Raw genomic sequence first — 15,588 nt, 5'->3', positions numbered from 1 at the left:
CAAATCCCAACGACAGGACTAAACGAAAGGGACTAAGTCAATTCCTCCCATCTGGGCTTTGGGCAGATAACAAGATCAAAGTCGGTAAACCCAGAGACTGGCGTTACATGGACACCACTACTTGTAGTTTGATGGTAGAGTGATTGGCCTTCGAATTCAGGAAGAACGATTCCGTCTTTGAAATGGTTCACAATCACGTGAGATCAAAACTGAGCAGAATACTCAGTGACCCCTGAGGTTGCTTTGGAGGGTCAGATGAAGAGGAAGGGGGAAGTTTGGGTAATGACCTTTGACAGGGTCATGAGGTTGGCTCAGCTGGTAGAGCCACTGCCTCACAGAGCCCGAGACCCAGATTCGATCCTCACCTCAAGAGCTGTCTGTGCAGAGTTTGCACGTTCTCCCCGTGACCACATGGGCTTCCACAGCTTGCTCCGGTTTCCTCCCAATCCTAACGACATGTGGGTTTTTAGGTTAATTGGCCGTCTTGTAAAAACTGCCCCGATTGTGTAGGTAGTGGACGCGTCAGTGGGATAGCATAGAACTAGAGTGATTGATGGTTGGCATGGATGTGGTGGGCCGAAGGGCCTGTTTCCATGCTATATTTTTCAATCAATCTAAACACGTGAGAGGGAAGAGCTGGAATGATCAATGAATACTCTAATAAACACGGGAAAAATGTCATGAAACTGGATTTGGGCCAAAATTGAAAGTTGGTCAAGAAACACTTGAAGATGCATTGTAAACTCTCTTTAAATAAAGTTATTTTCCATTGGTACAACATCCATTCTTTTAGTTAAACAATATTATTTTCCCTCACAGGTGTTTAAGAAATCCTTGTTTACCAAGAAGCAGCTGAAGGCATTCAAATTCAGGTAAAGATTTGCCCCGTTTGGGGTAGTATGCTTATCTTTGCAGTTTCAAATCGTGTCTTGCTCTCTGCATGGAAGGAGGCCATTCCATCCATCTAGTCTATGCAAACACATGGAGAACTCCCATTGTCCTGTTTATTTCCCTGTAGCCTATTCATTCTCAGCTACCCATGAACATCAGCTAATTCCACTTTCACCTGCCTAGTTTAGTTGACTTATGGAGATACAGCATGGAAACTGGGCCCTTCACGGCCCACCGAGTCCACACTAACCATCGATCACCCATTCGCATTAGCTCCATGTTATCTCAATTTCTCATCCACTCCCTGCACACTGGGGGCAACTTACAGAAGGCCAATTAGCCGTCAAACCTGCACATCTTTGGCATGTGGGCAGAGACCAGAGCACCAGGAGAAAACCCACTCGGTCACGGGGAGAATGTGCAAACTCCACACAGACTGCGCCCAAAGTCAGGATCGTACTCAGGGCCTCCAGCACCATGAGGCAGCAGCTCCACCACTGTGCTGCCATAACATGGGGCATTTTACAGAGGTCAATGAACACACTAATTGACTAGACCCTTCTTCAGTTTGAGCTACTCCAGCACTTTGTGTCCCATGGAGGTTAACTGACTTGAGTGTGTGTGTGGAGTGGGCCGATGGGCCGTGTTTCCGTGCAGTGTCTTTCAATCAATCAACCTTTCTTCCCCCGCCTTCAGGTATGGCATCTTCGGCCTGGGATCGCGCATGTACCCCCAGTTCTGTGCGTTTGCTCACACCCTCGATAAGAAGCTGGAACAACTCGGGGCCATTCGCATGTCTGCAACAGGAGAAGGGGATGAGCTCGGAGGGCAGGAGGAATCGTTTGTGGACTGGGCCATCGCCACTTTCAAGGTAGATCACAGACACACTTGGCACAGTTTACTTGCGTGGCAGTTTTCTGTAGAGTCAGAAACTACAGTAGGATTGGAAACAGTTTAGTTAGTCGGCAAAAACTTGTGAGTTTTTAGTACACCATTTTGTCACATCAGTATTCCTGTGATATTCCCCGGTTTACTTTATATCTCCACAATAGTCTATAAATGCATGATGTGAAATGTACTTCCAAGAAGGAGGTGCAGCAGTAATTTTTAAAAGTGAACTTGAGAAAGAAAATATATTAGACTTTAGACTTTGGAAATACAGCGTGGAAACAGGGCCTTCAGCCCACCAAGACCACGCCGACCAGCGAACACCCCATACACCTATCCTACGCACACTAGGGACAATTTACAATTTTACAGAAGCCAGTTAACCTCCAAACCTGTAAGCCTTTGGAGTGTGGGAAGAAACTGGAACACACGGAGAAATCCCACGCAATCACAGGGAGAACATACGAACTTCGTACAGACAGCACCCGTAGCCAGGATCGAACCTGGGTCCCTGGCACTGTGAGGCAGCGGCTCTACCCGCTGCGCCACCGTGCCTCCCTCTGATCTGCCACGTTGTGACTTGGTACAATCAATCCACCTCATCACGCAGACTCCTGAGGAGAGGGGGGGGGGGGAAGCATGTAAAAAACATCTTGGGGAAATGGTCACCTTCTCTCCTTTCCTTCACAACAGACCGCCTGCAAAGCCTTCAACGTGCGCGGTAACGTGGAGCTCGGACAGTTCAAGTCAGCCAGCAAAAGTAGCGTGTGGGATCCCAGCAGATACCGATTCGTAATGGAGTCCCGGGCGCTGGATGTGTGCTCAGGTATCTATCTGCTCACCGCCCATTTTGCCTCAGTGACCACCCTCTGTGGCCGCATTGCCTTGTGCTTTTTTGATTCAAGCTCACCATTAACAGTTGTGCTTTCTTCTTCTCCTCCTCCTCAGTTCTCTCCAAGATGCAAGGAAAGAAATTTCTGCCAATGAAGTTAAAATCAAAGAAGAACCTTCAGAGCTCAAAATCCAGGTACAGTTCAAGCGAGAATAAACCTTCCTTTCAGTGGAGTTTGCACGATATCCCTGTGACCGCGTGGGTTTCCTCCGGGTGCTCCGGTTTCCTCCCACATCCCAAAGACGTGCCGGTTTGCAGGTTAATTGGCCCTCTGTAAACTGCCCCTAGTGTGCAGGGAGTGGATGAGAAAGTGGGATGACATACAACGAGTGTGAACGCGTGATCGATGGTCAGACAGGACTCTGTGGGCTGAAGGGCCTGTTTTCATGCTGTATCTTTCAAACAACCAAAACTCCCCCGAGAGAAGGGCTGGAAAGATCAATGAACACAACAGTTCTCGACTACACAAAGGAACAAGCCGCAAAACTGAATTTTGAATTCAAAATTCGAAATCATAATTCATTTCAAAACTCAAAATTCAATTTGATTTCAATTGAAATTTAATTGAATTCCGTTTCAATTCAAGCTAAATATTGAATTGATGGTAAAGAAACTCCTGAGAATAGATTGTAAATTGGCTTTAAATAGAGACTTTTCAGGAGTGGATGGGAAAGTGAGAGAATATAGATCTAGTATGAACGGGTAATCAATGTCAACATGGGTTCAGTGGACCGAAGGACTCGTTTCATAATTTAAACTATCTGTGGAATTCTCTGCCACAGAGGGCAGTGGAGGCCAATTCACTGGATGTTTTCAAGAGAGTGTTAGATTTAGCTCTCAGGGCTAACGGAATCAAGGGATATGCGGGATAAAAGCAGGAACGCGATACTGATTTTGGATGATCAGCCGGGCCCGAAGGGCTGAATGGCCTACTCCTGCACCTATTGTCTCTGTTTCTAAACGATCTGAATAATCGGTCTTTGAACGCTCACCCCTTGGTCTCTCTGTCCACAGCCGTTCCACCATCCTCGTGGAGCTGAGCTGCCAAGAACCCAACAACCTCCACTATCAGCCCGGGGAGCACGTCGGACTTTTCCCTCGCAACCAAGAAGCCCTCGTCACCAACCTGATCAAGAGGTTGAAGGAGAAACCAACTCCACATCAGTGTGTCCAGGTGGAAGTGAACAATGGGACTACCGCCAAGGGTAAGTGGAGCTATCCAGACCTCAGCTCACTCCCCTCCACACACGCAATGCAAAATCATCGCGACTTAGACTCATACCATCGAGTATGCAATTATACAACATAGAACAGAACTGCGCAAGAGACACAGGGAACTGCAAGTGCAGGTTTACAAAAGGAAAGGACACAAAGTGCTGGAGTAACTCAGCGGGTCAGGCGGCAATTGTGGAGAACATGGGTATGTGGCGTTTTGGGTCGGGACCCTTCTTCAGACTTCAAAACAAAGAAAAAGCCCCTTCGTCACACATTGTCAGTGCTGAGCGTAACACCAAGATACATTAATCTCCTTTGCCAGCTCATGATCCATTTCCACATTCACCTCAGACTGAGACAAAATGCTGGAGTAATTCAATGGGTCAGGCAGCATGTCTCTGGAGGAAAAAAGAATAGGTGACGTTTCGGGTGGGAATCCTTATTCAGTGTAGGTTTGGGGGGGGGGGGGGGGGGGGGTGGGGGGAAATAAACTGGAGGCGAGAAAAGGCCAGAACAAATCAAGGCTGAAAGCAGACGACCTCAGGCAGGGTGGAGCCCACAATGGCCCATTGCTGGCTGGGGAAGGTGTGATAACAAGAGGCAAACAAGGATGCAAACTGGATGACCAGGGTGGGGGAAGGCAGGGTGAGAGGGGAGGGGAGGGACTGCAGGAGTTACTTCAAACGACCTCTTTCAGCTTTCCAACCCAAAACATTACCTGTCCACGTTCTCCAGAGATGCTGCCTGACCCGCTGAGTTACTCCGCCATTTTGTGCCTTTTTCAATACGAAGGAGTTTAAACTAACTCTTTTGCTCCTTGCAGACTGGAAAGCAGATGAAAGGCTCCCGGCATGTACGCTCGAAGAGGCCTTTACCTACTTCTTGGACATCACTACCCCACCTTCTCAGCATCTCCTGAAGAAGGTTGCCCAGCTGGCCACGGAGGAGTCAGAGAAGAATCGACTCCTGGAACTGAGTCAGGTGAGTCCAGGCCTCGGGCTCTTTGTCGGGTTTGCACCTGGTGTTGTTCAACTAGGAGTGCAGATGGAGGGGTTGCAAACAGGGTTTAGTTTAGTCTAGAGATACAGCAAGGAAACAGGCTCTTCGGTCTGACCCGCTGACTTACTCCAGCATTTTGTGACACCTTCAGTGTTTACATGGAGAATGCTCAGGACCAAAATAACACAGAGGAAATCCACATTTTGTCACCGTTTTTTTTTTTTCCAGAAGCAACTTAATACAAGTCAGGAAATTCTTTTTTGTGGTAGCTCACCGAACCGGGCAGCACCAGTCTCTCTCTGCCTTCTGGCTGCCTGGATAACCTGGAGGGTAACCAAACATCCCTCCAAACACAGTCACCTTATTCTTGGCTTACAAAGATCCCTAATCTAATTGACCACTCCGATCAATGGATTTGCCAATTTTAAGTCACAACCCCCCGTATCCTTCCCCCTCTCCTTCCTGTGTCCCCTCTCCCCGTTCACCATTGCGCGTGCATTTCCCTCACTATCTCATCCCTCTTTCCTCCTCCTCCCCCCCCCCCCCCGTTCCTTTCCACCTATCTTCCTCTCTCTGCTTTTATGTTTCACTCCACAGCATCTCAGGAGAGAAGGGATGGGTGACGTTTCGGGTCGAGACCCTTCTTCAGACCCGAAACGTCACCCATCCCTTCTCTCCTGAGATGCTGCCTGACCCGCTGGGTTACTCCAGCATTTTGTGACACCTTCGATTTGTACCAGCATCTGCAGTTATTTTCCCACTCAACGTAAACACAGTTGATGGGGCCGAATGAGATGTCGGTAGGCGTGCCGCCCTCTGGCTTAGATGAGGATTCAAGGCGTGCAAGGTTGCAATCCCGGCCGGTTCCTACCTAACCCTGGCTTGTCATTCCTCCGCAGAATTCCCAGGAGTACGAAAAGTGGAGGTCCTTCCACAGCCCGACCACCCTGGAGGTGCTGGAGGAGTTCCCATCCATCCACTGCTCGGCCATGTTCCTCTTCACCCAGCTCATGGTCCTGAAGCCCAGATATTATTCCATCAGTTCTTCACTGGACATGAACCCGGGAGAGGTCCACCTGACTGTCGCTGTTGTGAACTACAAGACAAGAGGTAAGGACCATCGCCACTTGCCTGTTCGACCGTCACATCGTAGGGCCGGCTTACGTAGCCAAGCCACAATGTCAGGATGCATCTTAAGCATTAGGATGTAACTGCTCTTTGGAACGTAAGGTTCCAGTTGCTCTGTGCAGGGATATAATATTGATTCAGTGGAACAGCACATCTTTTGTTAAGAGTAGTCTTGTCCTTTCTAAAGAACTAAATAGTGCTGTTGTGTAGATTAAATTGTCCTTTCATTAACATGACTTGGACATGCCATGGATTATGTGGTACGGAAACAGGCCCTTCGGCCCATTGAGTGTGTGCCAACTATCAGGCACACATTTACACCAATCTTGTATTTTTGATTGAAAGACATATCAATGAATCAGGCCCTTCGGCCCTCTGAGTCCACACTGACCATCGATCACCCGGTCACACACGTTCCACGTCACCCCACTTTCTCACCCACTCCCCATACACGACAACCACTTTACAGAGGCCAATCAGCCTATAAACCTGCCCATCTTCTGGATGTGGGAGGAAACCAGAGCACCCGGAGGAAACCCATTAGTTTCCAACACTGGGGGCAATTTACAATTAACCTGCAATCTTGGCGGGGTGTGGGAAGAAACCGGTGCACCTGGAGGAGACCCACGTGGTCAGGGGGAGAACGTGCAAACTCCACACGAGCATCACCAGAGGGCAGGATTGAACCCGGGTCTCTGGCGCTGTGAGGCAGCAGCTCTACCAGCTATGCCACTGTGCCACCCTGTAATTCTCCCAAACATTACCCATCGATTTCTTCCCCTCCCCCCTCGATTGTACCATTCCCTCGGGGCAATTTCTCAATGGTCAATTAACCGGCCAACCCTATCACTTAAATGGGAGGACAAATGGGTGGACTAGTCACAGCAGAGGAAAGATGTTAAGAGTTAACAAAGCTACAACCAGCAAGTCCATGGGCGGCACGGCGGTGGAGTTACTGCCTTACAGCGTCAGAGACCCGGGTTCAATCCTGACTATGGGTGCTGTCTGTATGGAGTTTGTACCTTCTTCCCGTGACCAGCGTGACTTTTCTCCGGGAGTTCCGGTTTCCTCCCACATTCTAAAGACGTGTGGGTTTGTAAGTTAATTGGCCTCTGTAAATTGCCTCTAATGTGTAAGGAGTGGATGAGGAAGTGGGATAACATGGAACGAGTGTAGTAGGTTAATCGGCTTGGTAAAATCGTATAATGTCCCCAGTGTGTGTGTGTGGGACGGTGGTAGTGTGCGAGGATCGCTGATCAGACTCGGTGGGCTGCTGAAGGCACTGTTTCCGCGTTGTATCTCTAAACCAAACTAAAGTTACTGTGCTGTGAAACTTGGAGCTGCACTTGGCTAATTAATGCTTTCCTCTTGTGTTTAGATGGACAAGGCCCAATGCATCATGGTGTTTGTAGCACCTGGCTGGACACTCTCGACAAAGACGAGATAGTTCCATGTTACGTGCGCAGGTATGTTATCTGTAACTGGTTCTTTAACGCCATGGCTTTCAAGCTTTGAATTGGATGCAATGCAGCAAAATAGCCGGAAACTAACAACCCATCTCTCATTACTATTCTAGCACGGCAGGATTCCAACTACCAAAGAACCAAACCAAACCCTGCATTCTGGTCGGGCCTGGGACAGGGATCGCCCCGTTCAGAAGCTTTTGGCAACAGCGGCAGCATGACTGGGAGAATCAAGGTGCGACGCTAGTCCTTGCATTTCTTGCCAAGGCCGGACTGACCGCACGGTCGAACCAGGGAAAGGCCTGGGTAGAGTGGATGCGGAGAGGATGTTTCCACTAGCGGGAGAGTCCAGAACCAGAATAGGCACAGCCTCGGAATAAAAAGACGTACCTTTAGAAAGGAGATGAGGAGAGGCCCATCTTTAGTCAGAGGGCGGTGAATCTGTGGAATTCTTAGTCACTGATGGCATTGAGTATTTTTACGGCAGATTCTTGATTAGCAACGGTGTCAGGGGTTGTGGGGAGAAGGCAGGAGAATGGGATTGAGCGAGAAAGATGTATCAGCCATGATTGAATGGCGGAGTCGAATTGATGGGCCGAATGGCCTAATTCTGCTCCTAGAACTTATGAATTTCTACAGGCGGTCTTCGGGTCACAGTCCTCCTGTCCTACCACAGACGGCTAACATTAGGACAAATTCTCCATTACAATTTTAATGCCTTTTGCAAGCTCGCCATAACAATAATAGAATGTTTCCCAGTATTAATTGAAAAATTTATAGTACATGGATGCAGAACGGGAAAATATAGGTTATGATAGAAAACATAAAATGGAATCAAAACAGATGTTCCTGACAGGAGATGCTGGTTTTTTTCAGGAGGGGAGAGGTTAGAGTTATTCAGGGGAGTGGAGAATTTGAGGCGGTTAATGTCACGACGGCAGTTGGAGATGAAACGTTCTAGTGAGGGTAGTTGGCCAACCGGAGGGGGGCGGGTCCAAGAGGAGGGGGTCCGCTGGAGACGGGAGAAGGGGTCATCACTGGAGGGTGAGGACACCTTCCCATGGAGAAATCAGCTTCGGTACAGTTTCAGGAAGAAAACCCAGGGACTGATGTCTAGCTCCACCTGCTGTTCAGATGTATCAATGACAGCTGCAAGGGAAGACCAAAGTTCTTATTTTTAGTAGACACAAAGTTCTGGAGTAACTCTGACTCAGTGGGTCAGGCAGCATCTCTGGAGAACATGGATAGGTGACATTTCAGGTTGGGACCCTTCTTCTACAACAAACCCACTAACTCCCACAGTTAGTCGGAAGTTGTATGAACATTGACTTCTCTAACTTCAGATAGCCCCTGCTTTCCCTCTCTTTCCCCTCCCCCTTCCCAGTTCTCCCGCTAGTCTTCCTGTCTCCCACTACTTTCTATCTTTGTCCCGCCCCCTCCCCCCCTTGACATCGGTCTGAAGAAGGGTCTCGACCCGAAACGTCACCCATTCCTTCTCTCCAGAGATGCTGCCTGAGCCGCTGAGTTACTCCAGCATTTTGTGCCTAACTCCCACAGTTATGTGGACGACACCTCCTCCCATCTTGCCTCTTGTAAAGATGCCACCCCAGGTCTAAAGTGGGACTAGCGTAGGTGGGACATGTTGGCCGGTGTGGGCACGTTGGGCCTGTTTCCGCACTGTATCACTCTATGACCGTTTGTCATCGATAAGCAAAAGGGGAGGTTGTATTTGCATCGTGGTTGACTATTTGTTTTATTTTGTGACACTCAGGAATCAAAGGGGGGCCGATGACCTTGGTGTTTGGCTGCCGGGATTCACAGTTGGACCACATTTATAAAGACGAAACGCTTAAACTGAAGGACAAAGGAATCCTCAAGGGGGTTTACACAGCTTATTCCAGAGAGCCAGGCATGAAAAAGGTAAGTTGTCCTTTGTGAATCAGCAATGGTGATTCTTTGCTTTTCTTACCTTGTACATTCCCCGGTGCTCCGTTTACTCTGCGGGGGTGGCATTGAGTCACAGAGACTTGTTGCCCCCCATTGAAAACTGGTCAAACAACTGTTTGATGCCATCCCGAGGACATTGCCTCCTTTTGGGGCGGCACAGTGGTAGAGTTGCTTCCTCACGGCGGCAGAGACTCGGGTTCGATCCTGACCATGGGTGCTGTCTGTGTGGAGTTTGCATGTTCCACCCTGTGACCACGTGGGTTTTCTCTGGGTGCTCTGGTTTCCCCCCACACTCCAAAGACATGCAGATTTGTAGGTTAATTGGCTTCATTAAAAATTGTAAAATGGCCTCTAGTGTGTAGGATAGTGTTAGTGTACAGGGTGATCACTGGTCGGTGCAGTATCTCTAAAGTCTAAAGTCTTGTGGATGAAGAAGAGAATATTTGAATTACTATTATCCAGTATTTCTCAGTGGAACTCTGTCGATTCATCTATTTCCCTAGGATTCTGGCTCTCTATTAAACAACGCCAAAGTACTTAGTGACATCCCAATTTCTGTCTGCTGCCACAGAACGGTATCCTGGGGCTTAAGACCCATAGAGATACCAAAGAACTGCAGATGCTGGAATCTTGAGCAAAACACAACGTACTGGAGGAACTCAGCATCTGTGGAGGGAAATGGACAGGCGACATTTTGAACTCTTCCGAAGAAGGGTCCCTAACTGGAACATCACCTGTCCATTCCTTCCACAGATGCTGCCTGAGCCACTAGGTTACTCCAGCACTTTGTGTTAAGATGCACAGATCTATAAACACCAAAAGGGGTAGAGACTGGGTGGGAATATAGTGCTGAGGATGACTTTGGGCATCCTCGTACGACAGGCTTGAATAGACACAAAGCGCTGGAGTAACTCAGCGGTTCAGGCAGCATCACTGGAGAAAAAGGATGTGTGACATTTTAGGTCAGATTTAAAATAGGGGGTGTGTGTGAAGAGCTGGAGGTGGGAAAAGACCAGGTCCAATAAGGGCCTGTCATGAATAGCCATCTGCTCATGTTTCTTGGGTGCGTTGGGTGCTTCGCATACAAATGCGAAGTCTCATCTCCAGTTAATTCCAATGCAAGGTCGATGTATCTTCACCTTCTCGCTTCTGTCTCTGTCCAACTAGACTTATGTGCAAGATATCCTGAGGGGCAGGCTGGCGTCTGAGGTCTACAGCGTCCTGCACAAGGAGAAGGGGCATATCTACATCTGCGGGGAGATTAAGATGGCACAGGACGTCACCAACACTCTGAAGGACATCATCGCCAAGCAGGGGAACATGAGCGTGGAAGATGCCGAGGAGTTCCTCACAGAGCTGAAGGTAGGTCTGATGCTTGGAGTCCCTCCTGAAGAGGACCAGGAACCACTTTCCAATTTAACCCCCTTACCCCTTCACAATGCTGGACAGCCTTGTCTATGAGAGGCTCAGAGAGACATTCCCATTGTTGCAACTCCCAACCAAGCAAACCAACCAAGCAAACCAATAAAGCAAACACACACACACACACTCCCTGAAGGTTGCACATCACTTATTAAGAGATTGCCTGTGTGGAAATGTCAAAGACTAGTGGGCATAGAGTCATTACTCTGAGCCTTTCTTTTGCACTATTGACTCCGGTTTCCAATATTTGCTCCAGTCCCTTATTAGAAACTTACTCACTGAAAGGAAGCATGCAGGTACAGCAGGCAGTGAAGAAAGCTAATGGCAATCATCATATCATATCATCATATCATATATATACAGCCGGAAACAGGCCTTTTCGGCCCACCAAGTCCGTGCCGCCCAGCGATCCCCGTACATTAACACTATCCTACACCCACTAGGGACAATTTTTACATTTTACCCAGCCAATTAACCTACATACCTGTACGTCTTTGGAGTGTGGGAGGAAACCGAAGATCTCGGAGAAATGTTGGCCTTCATTGCGAGAGGATTTGAGTTTAGGAGCAAGGAGGTCCTACTGCAGTTGTACAGGGACCTGGTGAGACTGCACCAGGAGTATTGTGTGCAATTTTGGTCTCCTAGTTTGAGGAGGGACATTATTGCAATTAAGGGAGTGCAGCGTGGGTTTACCAGATTAATTCCCGGGGTGGCGGGACTGACGTATGATGAAAGAAAGGGCTTGTATTTGCTGGAATTTAGAAATATGAGAGGGGGGTCTTATAGAAATATATTAAATTCTTAAGAGAATTGGACAGGGTAGATGCAGGGAAAATGTTCACGATGTTGGGGGAGTCCAAAACCAGGGGTCACAGTTTAAGAATAAGGGGTCGGCAAAGCAGACTGAGATAAAAGGTAAACGAGGACAGTCAGACTAGTTGGAGAAGTGTGGAGGAGGGAGGGATGGATGGATGGAGAGAGAGAGAGGGAAGGCAAGGGGTACTTAATGTTAGAGAAGTCAATAGACAATAGACAACAGGTGCAGGAATAGGCCATTCGGCCCTTCGAGCCAGCACCGCCATTCACAATCATGTCATGGCTGATCATTCACAATCAGTACCCCGTTCCTGCCCTCTCAATATTCGTACCGCTGGGGTGTAAGCTGCTCAAGCAAAATATGGAAGCAGGGCCTTCGGCTCAACTTGCCCATGACTAAGATGCTCCATCGACACTAGTCCCACCTATCTGCGTCTGGCCCATATCCCTCTAAACCTTTCCTATCCACCTGCCTGTTCAAATGTACTTTAAATGTTATTGTAGTACTTGCCTCAACTACCTCCTCTGGCAGCTCGCTCCCCTTACCCCCACCACCCCCGAGAAATGGAATTGGACTTAATTCCAGTACATTTCAATGTTGTTGTAAAATGACATTGTGATTTTTGTTTTAATTCCATGGGGTTTTTTTTCATTACTTTTCAGAACCAGAAGCGCTATCACGAAGATATTTTTGGGGCGACGTTTCAGAAATAAAGGCACCGGTGTTACAGCTGGTACCGTGGGCGAGAATGCCAGAATCGTTACGGATGAAGAGAAAGGCTTGATAACAAGGCTTCACTGTGCTGCTATTTTGCCAAACAAATGTTCGCTTGCAGCTCCATGGAGCAAAATGGACCTGATCTGTGTTGCAATATATATGACTCAATCCCACACACTCATTCACAAACACAAATGGAAATCGAGAGGAATTCAAAACAGCACTTTGCCTTTACGTCACAATTGCCTTTTCTTCTGTTCAATTAATAGTGTTTAGGGTCAGTTTTGGAAAATTAGATTTGCAAATAGGACAACCGTCACACGGAAGAGCTGGTGAAGGTCCTAATTTGTTGTGCACTTTATAAGTTAATATGTAGTGTTCACTAGATAGTTAAAATTCAATTGGCAGCGGGCTGCTATCTGTAATAATTAGTATGCAATAATAAATTATAAATCTTAATAAAGCACTTTGAATTGTATCTGCTTCGACTTTAGACTTCATTTTTACCGCGCGGAAACATGCCCTTCAGTCCAGCGATCGCCCCGCACACTAACACTATCCTACACGCACTAAAGACATTTTATAATTTTTACGTGCATGCAGCGTAGGTTTACTAGGTTAATTCCCGGAATGGCGAGACTGTCATATGTTGAAAGACTGGAGCGACTAGGCTTGTATACACTGGAATTTAGAAGGATGAGAGGAGATCTTATCGAAACGTATACGATTATTAAGGGGTTGGACACGTTAGAGGCAGGAAACATGTTCCCAATGTTGGGGGAGCCCACAACAAGGGGCCACAGTTCAAGAATAAGGGGAAGGCCATTTAGAACTGAGATGAGGAAAAACTTTTTCAGTCAGAGAGTTGTGAATCTGTGGAATTCTCTGCCTCAGAAGGCAGTGGAGGCCAATTCTCTGAATGCAGTCAAGAGAGAGCTCTTAAGGATAGCGGAGTCAGGGGATATGGGGAGAAGGCAGGAACGGGGTACTGATTGAGAATGATCAGCCATGATCACATTGAATGGCAGTGCTGGCTCAAAGGGCCGAATGGCCTCCTCCTGCACCTATTGTCTATTACCGAAGCCAATTAACCTACAAAGCTGTATGTCTTTGGAGCGCGGGAGGAAACCGGAATACAACCCACACAGGAAGAACGTACAGACTCCGTACAGACAGCACCCGTAGTCAGGAGCAAACCCGGGTCTCTGACGCTGTGAGGCAACAACTCTACCGTTGCGCCACTCTTTGTTGTGCCTTTCTGGTGACACATTGAACGGTCTTGTAACCACTAAGGTCACAACGTGCGTTTACTTCACACTACGCAGACGGACGGGGACTGAAAGGGGACGAAGTGAGATTTGGGAATGAACCACTACCATCCAGAAGGAATTGAAGATGACTTGCTTTGAGATAACCATGGCTCACTATCAACACCGAGTCAAAGGGCATGGATTCAGCCCCACAATATGATCAATTGCAGCTTTGAACTTTGATAAGTGATGTTCTGAGAGCCATCTTGTCAAAATGCTTCGCAGAAATCAAAATCCATTATGTCGATTGGTTCTAACCCCTTCAATGGATTATTTTAAAGTGATTTCCCATTCATTAAAGAAACATTCACCAACTTCTTTCATTGGAGCGGCACAGTGGCGCAGCGGTAGAGTTGCCGCCTTACAGCACCAGAGACCCGGGTCCGATCCTGACCTCGGGTGCTGTCTGTGCGGAGTTTGCACGTTCTCCCTGTAACCGCATGGGTTTTCTCCAGATGTTCCGGTTTCCTCCCACATCCGTACAGGTTTTTGTAGGTTAATTGGCTTCGGTGAAATTGTAAATTATCCCTAGTGTGCAGGATAGCATTAGTGTACGTGGTGATCGCCCCTCAGGTGGCCGAAGGGCCCATTTCCACGCTGTATCTTTACGCAGAAAGTCAACAAAATAAAAGTTCTTAATTGTTAGAAAAACAACTGCATTATGGAATGAAAAGAGACCTTGTATACTGGGTAAGGTTTTGTGCCGGGCTCTTTACACACAGCCGGTAAAAGGGTGGCATCGTGGCAGAGTTGCTGCCTCACAGCTCCTGAGATGCTAGATACAGCTCTTAAGGATAGTGGAGTCAGGGGGTATGGGGAGAAGGCAGGAACAGGGAACTGATTGAGAATGATCAGCCATGATCACATTGAATGGTGGTGCTGGCTCGAAGGGCCGAATGGCCTACTCCTGCACCTATTGTCTATTGCTGCCTTACAGCTCCAGAGATCCAGGTTCGATCCTGACCTCGGGTGCTGTCTGTATGGAGTTTGCACCTTCTCCGTGTCCCTTTCCACGGGCGCTCGGGTTTTTCCACCCACATTCGAAAGGGGTGCGGGTTTGTGGGTTGATTGGCTACTGTAAATTGCCCATCGTGTGTGGGGAGTGGATGGGAAAGGTGGGGTGGCATAGAATGAATGTGAACGGGTGGTCGGCACGGTCCCGGTGGGCTGAAGGGCCTGTTTCCACACCGTAGATTTCAGCTGAACTAAGTATCTTGGAAAAGAATGAGCAGTTAAATTATTAAATTATTCTTGAGTTCTTGGGGTTTTTTCCCCGTAGAGGGCGGTTCAAAATTTCTGGAACACAATTGAACACGGTGGTCTTCAATTGTGCTCCAGACATTTTGAACTGTCCTCTACGCGAAAAAAAACCAAGAACTCAAGAATAATTAAAGCTTAAAAGCACATCCGCTCAAGTAAAGAAATATCTAGCAGAAAGGAACTGGAAGATTTTAACCGTGCGTGTGATCTTTTACAATCTTTGCCAACAGTTGGATGATTCACGTTGAATTTAATCATTGCTTGTTCCCGGTCTTTCTGAGCTTCCCACAAATGCTTTGCCCCACAATCACATGGACAGGTGAGCGCGGTTAAAAAAAAAGGTGGGATCTGGGCGCCGAGCTTCAAAGGAGGACTTTGGAGAGAGTCACGTCCCCTTCGATCTGCAGCTCATTGATCTCCTGGATTGGTTGGTAGCGATACTTGAAATCAAAGGTTTGGCTGCCGTTTACAGAGACCCTGAAGGATTGAGCTTCGCACAGAATGGTAACCTGGCAGAGAGAGAGAGAGAGAGAGCGAAGAAAATCCATCAATGGGTGGTCTGGTTACGACAGGCATCTTCAATTCTTGGTTCTTGGGGATAGGATAGAGCCAAAGACACAACTATGGGTCAGAGGCGGG

The 15,588-nt window shown here is 47.9% G+C and overlaps 2 protein-coding genes across 3 annotated transcripts in view; one reads left to right on the top strand and one right to left on the bottom strand.

Moving 5' to 3' along the window:
* LOC144606442 (nitric oxide synthase, inducible-like) overlaps positions 1-12,801 on the top strand; it is a 27,394-nt gene extending 14,593 nt beyond the window's left edge. The window contains exons 15-26 of the mRNA XM_078422531.1: positions 820-872; positions 1,588-1,762; positions 2,473-2,605; positions 2,728-2,806; positions 3,686-3,876; positions 4,710-4,867; positions 5,785-5,995; positions 7,392-7,479; positions 7,590-7,711; positions 9,248-9,396; positions 10,591-10,785; positions 12,325-12,801. Coding sequence (XP_078278657.1) covers positions 820-872; positions 1,588-1,762; positions 2,473-2,605; positions 2,728-2,806; positions 3,686-3,876; positions 4,710-4,867; positions 5,785-5,995; positions 7,392-7,479; positions 7,590-7,711; positions 9,248-9,396; positions 10,591-10,785; positions 12,325-12,375 — 1,605 coding nt within the window. The 3' untranslated portion in view covers positions 12,376-12,801. The remainder of the gene's footprint in view (positions 1-819; positions 873-1,587; positions 1,763-2,472; positions 2,606-2,727; positions 2,807-3,685; positions 3,877-4,709; positions 4,868-5,784; positions 5,996-7,391; positions 7,480-7,589; positions 7,712-9,247; positions 9,397-10,590; positions 10,786-12,324) is intronic.
* Positions 12,611-15,588, bottom strand: part of LOC144606443 (galectin-4-like) — a 27,886-nt gene continuing 24,908 nt past the window's right edge. The window contains exon 13 of one of the 2 annotated variants that reach the window (XM_078422533.1): positions 12,611-15,458. In XM_078422533.1, the coding sequence (XP_078278659.1) occupies positions 15,312-15,458 (147 nt within the window). In that variant the 3' untranslated portion in view covers positions 12,611-15,311. The remainder of the gene's footprint in view (positions 15,459-15,588) is intronic. The other variant, XM_078422532.1, reaches the window with a different exon arrangement.

The sequence above is a fragment of the Rhinoraja longicauda genome, chromosome 26 (genome assembly GCF_053455715.1).
Source record: "Rhinoraja longicauda isolate Sanriku21f chromosome 26, sRhiLon1.1, whole genome shotgun sequence".
Taxonomy (NCBI): Eukaryota; Metazoa; Chordata; class Chondrichthyes; order Rajiformes; family Arhynchobatidae; genus Rhinoraja; species Rhinoraja longicauda.
The sequence above is the reverse complement of the archived record's forward strand: the minus strand, read 5'-3'. Positions and strand labels throughout refer to the sequence as shown.